Consider the following 8,382-nt stretch of genomic DNA (forward strand, 5'->3'; position numbering starts at 1 on the left):
GGGTGGGCACAGGCAGACCATGGGCCAACAACCCAGCACTCTGGGCTAGTCAGGAAGAAAAACCCCTCCCTAAACCCTTCTGGAAGCACTGGCGGCACTAAGAAAGATCAGGATCTCCCTTTGACAGAGCCTAAAAACCCTCCTTGCCTGCTGGGAACCTGGGGAGCCCTGGGGCTGTGGCAGGGGAGGCCTGAACCTTTCCCAGCGAGGGCCAGGCTGGACTGGGTGACTTTTTTCCCTTTCTCACGGCTAGACCCAAACTTCACTGTACCTCCAGGTTCCCAAGGCCCTTTCCTACTCTCCCCCTCCCCGAACCCCGAGGAACCCCACAAATACAGGCTCTCCTCATCATACAGGCATCTTCCCCACCACCTCCTCACCCAGCACCAGCATCCCCAGCGCACACACAGTATACAGCTCAGGGACTCGGGTCAGCCGTTGAGGCAGACTGAACTCTGGAAGGGGCCAGAGCTGCAGGGTCTGCCTCACCCTGGGGGTGGGGGGCACGGGGAGCCTCGCTTCTGCTCCTAGGCAGCCGTGTGACCTTGGGGACAGTCACATCCCTCTCTGGGCCTCAGCTCCCTCTTCTATAAATTAAGGGTGTTGGACAATCAGCAGTTTTCAAACAGGGTTCCACAGAGCATTTCAGTTTCCATGAAGGTGCCTTGGAGACCAGCTGGTGGGGACTGTGGTGGGCTCTGAGTCCTTACCCCACCTCAACAGAGAAGATCGACCTTTCAGTTTCATACAGTGGAGTCTGTATAACATTCATTTGAACAAAAGAGGCAGCTGCTACAAAGAACTTGAAAGGGACTGGCCAGGGTAAGTGCTGAAGACCCTTCTAGTTTCTGACGCCTCCTGTGCACATGAAAAAGCCTGGGGAATCCCTGTTAGACCAGAATCAAGATGCCTCCTTGTTCATTCATTCATTCACTCATTCATTCATTCATTCATCAAATGCTGTAAAGAACATGGAGTGCCCACTATTGCCAAGCAAATAATATTCGATTGCCCAGGAACTTGCTGCCTCAGTGTTTCCCTGTGTCTGTGCCTTCTCTTGCTACCAGTCCTAGGGTAGTGACACACTCAGGGCTGGTACATAATGGGGGCCCCCTAAAGTTTTGGGTATTGCTTCCCTCCTAGGGAAACAAATCCCCATCTGGTGCTGTCAAGGCCTCCACTTGACTGCTAAAGCCAGGGTTCCCTGTTGTGGCTTCCCTCGTGCCTGCGCCACCAGTGCCCTGCCCACTTGGCCAGGCACATCCACCCTCGTTGTTGCTATACCAGGAGGAAGCTGTTTTGCCAAAACAAGACACTTAAGCTAAGTGGTCATTGTTACATCAGTTGTCCTTCCCACCCAGCTCCCCAGCCCAGGGCCCAATACACACACTCCCACACGCTTACATTCACATCTGCCAAGTCTCAGGGGACAACGCAGGGGAAAGCGAGGTGGCTGTGCCAAAGGAAGTCTGCTCCGCACGAATGACAACATGAAACAGACGACAAGGCGAGGGCTGCACACCTGCAGGGGCATAGGGCAGGTACCAGGGTCCTTGGAGGACGAGGTGAGGGCTGCATACCTGCAGGGGCATAGGGCAGGTGCCAGGGTCCTTGAAGGACGAGGTGAGGGCTGCATACCTGCAGGGGCATAGGGCAGGTGCCAGGGTCCTTGGAGGACGAGGTGAGGGCTGCACACCTGCAGGGGCATAGGACAGGTGCCAGCGTCCTTGGGGTCCTTGGGGTGCTTGGGGCTGGGACTGGGCTGGGACACGGCAGAGTGACTTGAGCCCGTGGGTGAGCCATCTCGGGAACTGCCCAGCCCCTCTGGAAAGGGTGCCTCATCCTGGAACAGCGCTGGGCCCCCAGACAGTTCTCACCAGTCCCTAGCACCTGTGGCCTTGGGCTAATTTGGAACCTGTTCCACTTGAAGAAGGCCCGGTATAAGAAAATCCACTCCACACAGGAATGTTGCTTCATCAATGGGTCTAATTCAGTCTTTCTTTAATAAGCACTGCACTGCTCTGAGAATTAAAAATGTGACCCATTTTGAAAAAGCACAAAATATGCACTGTCAAGAACAAATCTGGTGTGGCGCACCTGTCATCCCGTTCTATGTAATTCCAGACTGTCAGGGAGCCAGAAAGGAGCCTCAGGAGGGAATCTGTCCAACCCTCTTCTTTGGTGGGGAAGCTGAGGCACAGGGAGAAGAAGATGTTTGTCCAAATTTATAGGAGCCCACCCCAAATTCTAGGCAGTGATGATAAATTTCAACGTTCTGTGACTCTATCTGTATCTATCTACCTCTATCTCTCTATGCCAGATGCTACTCTAAATGAGCCTTACTATGGGAAGGACACTATTTTGAGACTCCTTGAGGTAGGTATTATTAAATTAAGCTTAGCCTAAAGCTGCCTCCTTACATATTTTAAGTTTGGATCAAAAGGTTTCTCTGTACATAATGAACTATAACTCAACTGGACGTGTAAACAGATAGTAAACTACTCTTGTTAACAATCACCAATTTTGCCCAATCAAAGGCAGCCAACTGTTCAAACCGTGTTCAAATAAGGCTATTTCTGTACCTTACTTCCGTTTTCCGTACACTACTTGCCTTTTTCTGTCCATAAATCCTCTCCGACCACGCAGCTGTGTGGGAATCTCTCTGAATCTATTCTCCTTCGGGGGACTGCTCCATTTGAGAATTGTTCTTTGCTCAATTAAACTCTGTTAAATTTAGTTTGTCCAACATTCTTCTTTTGAGAGTAGTAGTATTATTCCATTTTACAAGTGAAGAAACTAAGGTACAGAAAGGTGAAGTGGCTTGCCCAAAGCTGACGGGGAACATGGTCAGTTCTCTGTCCACCACAACATGCAACTTTCTTTTGAATATGAGAAACTGAGACCCTTCTCCACATCTTTTCCAAGATCCCTCTGAAGATCCAGCAGCTGCCAGAGGAGTACCATCAGGCTCAAGCCCACTGGCCACCATCTTCCTCACAACATTTTGGAGTTGAGGGACAGAAATCACAATGCATCTCTCTGCAATAAAGCCCTCAGGGAGAAGGCACAAGCTCAGGTGACCAGCTTCTCCCAGCCCACTCCTATTTAATCAAGGTTAAGAACCCTGCTGCAGATGGGAATACGAGCCCCAACTATAGGCTCACTCTCTCAGAGTTCCATCTTAAATAGGGGAGTAAAGTTAAGAACCTTAAATAAGGATGTAATGATTCCATTCTTCCATTCCAAGATAAGTTTGGACAATCTTTTTTTCAGAATGAACATGGCACCTATCATAATATTTGACACTTAATTCATAGATTAATTGGGAGTTCCCCAAAGAAGTCTGTTCTCTGTCCTGTATCCCTCCAGCAGCCTTCATGTTGGTCCCTGACTCTGAAGAGATGAGCTTCCTGGGAAGATATCGCCCCATCACCCTGTCTCAGGGATGGACTATCCATCTCCAATGGGAGCATGGCCACCCTCCGGATAGCTCAGCCCTTCTCACTCTTGGGTTTAGGGACCATCTAGTTTAGGCTGCCAGCATATTGCCAAGGAGGATGCCCCATGGCTGTGACTAAGAGTTCACCTTCTGCATGCCCCTGTGTACCCCCCTTACTGCTCAACAGTAAGAGGCTCTGATAACCCCCCAAGGCCTAGGGCCAAGTGACTTTGGTGAGGTAGAGACATGAACAAAGGAGCCCAGAGCAGAGGGCAAGGGAGGCAGCCTGGGAAAGAAAAGTCAAGAGAGGGCTGGAAGAATGGTGGGAAAAAATGATGGTAAAGTTTGCAGAAACACATTGGGAGTGCAGAATGGCCCACAAGCCAGCTATAAGTCAGAAGATAGGATGAGCTGATCTTTCCCAAACCCAGTGCTAGCCTATTCTTCCCAGAGTCCCAGGCTCTACCACGTCAGTAAGGTACAGAGAATTTGGAGAGGGGCAGAAAACAAGACCTAAAGGAGAAATGAGAGCACAAAAGGGATTTCCTGGAAGAAAAGAAAGTGGAGGCACAGCAGAACAAGATCTTTGGAAGCCTTCATGTGTGTATGACTGGCTTTCCCACAGAGGACAGGCCAGCTGCTCTCTCCCACCCCAAGAGCAGCAGAAGAAAGGAACTTGAGTGGTAGCAGGACTTGTGGTTAAACATCAAGAAGCACTTCCCAAGCATGAAAGTTATTAAGCCCAAAAAGAAGTGACCAAGGGAGGTTGAAACATCCCCTTGAAAATCTTGAATGTACACAGAAAGTCACAGTTTTCTGGGAAGGTTTAGGAGTGTAGTGAGGGGTTTAGACAAGGTGCCCCTGAATTGCAGTTAGAATGCTTTTGATTTTCCAACCAGCAAAAATGAGATTAAAGTAGATTAGCCTGGATTCCCAATCGGCCAAGTTGGTGCTGTAACAGCATGGATGCCCGGCAGGAGTGCTCACAGACCACAGAGCAGGAACCCACGACTCAGCCACACAGCCCTGGGGTGCTCACCAGCCAGACCCCAAATCCCAGCAGCTTCTCCTGCCAGGGGCTTTTTCTAGAACCATGTTAAAAGGAGACCAAGAGATCTTGATTGTAAGTAGCTTCAAACTAGAAAAGGCACAGCCAATTTCCCCCAAACCTGAAACAGAGGTGGCCGTCCCACCTGTCTCCCAGCCTCAGCCCTGATTCCTCAGCGCTGGGAGGATCTGGCCCGAGGCCTGAGGTCACACTCACCCCGTGGCTGTCCCTCTCCATGGTCTCTGAGGGGAAGAGTCCTCCAGGCTTAGCTGATATCAAGGAGAAGATCCATCTTGGCCCCTGGCTTCCCAGGCATGTGGGGTAAAGGAGTTGGAGGGCCAAGGGCCAGCCCCCACCAAACGGGGCGGGGAAGCCGGTTGGGATGTGTGAAGTAATCCCCAGTATAAACAACACAGAACTAGCCAGACCTGTTCCTCCGCCCCTTGTCGAGGCCATCCCAGTTACTCAGCGAATACCGAATTCCGAATACCAGGAACCTGAAGCTGCCTTTACTCCTGAAACTGCCCCCACAGAAGCAGAGGAGTGTTCTGAGCTACTCCTTCAGAGGGGCCCTGAGAGAAAGGGCAGAGCCTTGAGAGGATGGTCTTGGTCCTGTTGACCTCAGCCCCTGAAACTGATGCTCCAGAGCCTTCTGAGGGATGACCCTATCCCCACAGGGGACGCTCCAGGCCAGGGACAGAGCCCCACCTATGGCAGGACAGTGGGAACCTTCATTTCCAAGGACCAGGTGTCCAAATCCCAAATCAGGGCACATGGTCTCTGGGCGCATGATCTGGCAATGCTTTCTCCTGAACTCTGTTTTTATGAAACTCTTAACAAAGAAATGAAAATCAAATGATCTTTAATTATGCACATCATGAATTGCCCTCTATTGAAAACAATAAAGTGCTAGAAGCAACATATCAAAGTCAATGAAATAAAACATAACTATCTGAATGGAAACTGTTCCAAGAAACATTGGGCTGACTCGTGATCCCAAACCTATACCCTATTCTGATCCTCAGAGTCAAAAGAAGTAGAGGAAGGGCTATTGCAAAAGGAGTCCTTAGCGCCTCTGGCTAAGTCCCAGCTGAGCTGCTGCTGAGAACTGCAAAAAAGAAAAAGGAGTTCCTGGTGAGGTTTGGGAAGAACTTTCTTGAGCATTCGGAGGCAGCAAGATTTTTAGAGTTTGAAGGAAGCTCATGGATCTTTAGTGGCTCACTCTTCTCATTTTACAGATGGCGAGACAGAGGGACAGAGAGGCTAAGGAATGTGCTGAAGTCACACAGCAAACAACAGCAGCAGCAATAATCTTAAGATGCCAAGAATCCTGCAAAACATTTCACACACATCCTTCACGTGTTCATTCAACAAATATGTATTGAGTGCCTGGCGTTGCTTTAGGTGCTGGGGACACAAGAACAAAATAGGCAAAGGCTCCTGCCCTATGTGTCTAGTATTTGGGGGTTGGGGGGAAAAAGCAGACAAAAATCAATAAATCAGTTACACAGCCTCCTAGAAAGTGAGAAGTGCCATTCAGAAAAACAAAGCAGCGAAAGGATCGAGAAGGCAGGGGAGGCAGAGTCCTGACAGTTGGGAACAGAATGGTCAGAGAGGGCTCTCTGTGGTGACATTTGAGCAAAAACTGAAAGGAAGTGACTACTATCCCCCCGCATCTACATTCAAGAAAATGGAAACTTCTAGCTCACAGTGGAAACTGTGCCCCAGCTTAGGGTGTCTTGAGGGAAATCTAACGCAGAGGCAAGAGGCTGGAGGAGAGAAGCCTGGGGGGCCCAGGCAGGGACCCTAGAGTTCTCTCATCTTGGCTTATTGTGGGAGCCACTTCCCTGGGTTTCAAAGAGAGCAGAATTCAGCCACAGGCCACATCCCCTTCCTGTCCCATCCACCGGCCCACCATGACAAAGGGACCCCTCCCATCCATCCTCCTGAGAAGACACCCACCTCCTGTCCTCAGCTCCTCCTCTTCCCTCTCTCCCAGGGAGGCCCAGCCCTCTCTGGCTGCCACTGAGCCCTGGCATGCCCAGGCCAGATCTGAGCGCCTCCACCTCATCCCCCACGCAGGCCACTGGTCTCCGAGGGGCACCCTCAGCCTCCTTCCCTGAAGGTCCCACCAACCTAGGGAAAGAGCTCAGGCTCGGGGGTCTGGGCGAGTCGGGGGGAATGAGAACCCTAACTCTGAGGGGAATTCGCAAGGCCTGACAGGTTCACCATCGGGAAAATGAGGAGAACACATAGAACCAGAGGAAGTGCCTGGCACGGGGCGCTGGGCAGGCTGGGAAGGAATGTCAGTTTCACCTCTTGCTCTTTTCCTTGGTTTGCATCAGAGACACAAGTTGGCCTGTCCCAGAATCCTCGCTGACCAAGCCGTCTGACGCATGTGACATCCCCGCCAAGGGCAGTCCAGTTCAGCAAGCATTGCCTGCTCAGCACCAGGCCCACGGTGGCTGCTGGGGAGTGAGCGCGGTGGGCAAAGAACAGAAAGGCCGGGGCCCTGCCCTGGGAGAACACACAGTTGATGTGTTGGGGCGGGCAGTGGTGGGGACACTGAGGAATGAAATTCCTTGCTGGTGGTTTTCCTATTTCCAGAGTGAAGGCGCTGGGGCAGCACAAGACCTGGATGCTTCCCCCACAGAGCTGGACTTAGAGGCCTGCACCGCTTTTGACTTCCCTACCTGAGCCTGGCCTGGCCCTTTCCTGGCCCCCTCCTCCCAGCCTCCTTTGCTGTCCTCCTGACCGTACAATCCCAGGCTCTCGCTGACTCCCTCCCTTTCCTTTGCCTCCTTCTCTCTGGCCTTGGTCCCTGGCTTTCTCCCTTCAGCTCCCTGGTTGCCTTCTGGAAAGATACCTGCCAGGCCCACCTTTGGCTACTCCACACCCAGAGGCTATCGGCAGCACCTGGGACCCACCTTCTGCTCCCTCAACCCCCCAGGGAGAGTGTAGGCCAGCCATCAGGCCCATTTGTACCCTGGTCATTTCCTACCTGGGTCATTTCCATGTGGAGTGGAGGGAGTTTTACAGAAAAATGTCAGCCATGCAAACAAGCACACATCTCCTGGCAGCTGGCCAGGAGAGTAAGGATGAGAAAATCGCACAACTGTTTTGAGACTAAACTCCTAGCTCTCTGCTTCCACGGCTGTTCCAGCCACCACTACCCCAATGCCTTGGGAGCTCCTACCTGGGGCTCCAGCCTGGGAAACAGAGCTCTGGGCCTTCTATTCCCAGCCTTGTTATCTTCCTCGGAGTTCCCACCTAGGGCCCATGTTCCTCCCTCCTAAGCCTATCGGCAGCTTCACCCCTGAATCACCTCCCAACTCCCTGCTTGGAGCCCTTGCCTACCCTTCCCCACTTTGCACCCCGCTTCTGAGCTTCTCCACCACTCTTGGCACAATAGGTGGGTTTCCCTCCAGGCCTGAGGGCAGCCAGGAACCCAACTACATACTTAAAGGCTCAGTGTGGCAGAGGGGAGACACTGGGGCCACCCTCAAGGGGGTGAGTCACCAGGAGCCACCCCTGGACCCAGCACACCTAACGCTCCTATGGTCTGTAGCGCCCCACCCCCCAAGCCCAGCAGTCTTCCCAGCTGCAACCCCAGGCAGGTCTCTCCCGCCCCACTCAGCCTTCCAGGGCCGTCCTGGGTCCCTCCAGGCTGTGGTCCTAGCCGTGCCTCTCCCCACTCCAGGCCTGCAGAGGTTGATCTCCGTTGAGTTCTCTGGACTAGAGGCTGGTTCCCGCTTCCTGCTTTTCCCTTGGGGCTGGACATCAGTGATCAAGTGAGGCACTTGCTCAGGCTGCACAATTTAAGAGAGTGCCCAAATAATCAAGATAAATCATGTTTTAATGAAATATTTTTAAAATCTGCATTAATGGGAAAAGT

At 52.0% G+C, this 8,382-nt stretch overlaps 1 protein-coding gene across 2 annotated transcripts in view; it reads right to left on the reverse strand.

Annotated features, from left to right (window-relative positions):
* TMPRSS13 (transmembrane serine protease 13) overlaps positions 1-4,789 on the reverse strand; it is a 28,428-nt gene extending 23,639 nt beyond the window's left edge. For both annotated transcript variants that reach the window (XM_054441391.2, XM_054441390.2), the window contains exon 1: positions 4,704-4,789. In XM_054441391.2, coding sequence (XP_054297366.2) covers positions 4,704-4,724 — 21 coding nt within the window. In that variant the 5' untranslated portion in view covers positions 4,725-4,789. The remainder of the gene's footprint in view (positions 1-4,703) is intronic.
* Positions 4,790-8,382: the final 3,593 nt, after the last annotated feature.

Source organism: Pongo pygmaeus, chromosome 9 (genome assembly GCF_028885625.2).
Source record: "Pongo pygmaeus isolate AG05252 chromosome 9, NHGRI_mPonPyg2-v2.0_pri, whole genome shotgun sequence".
Classification (NCBI taxonomy): Eukaryota; Metazoa; Chordata; class Mammalia; order Primates; family Hominidae; genus Pongo; species Pongo pygmaeus.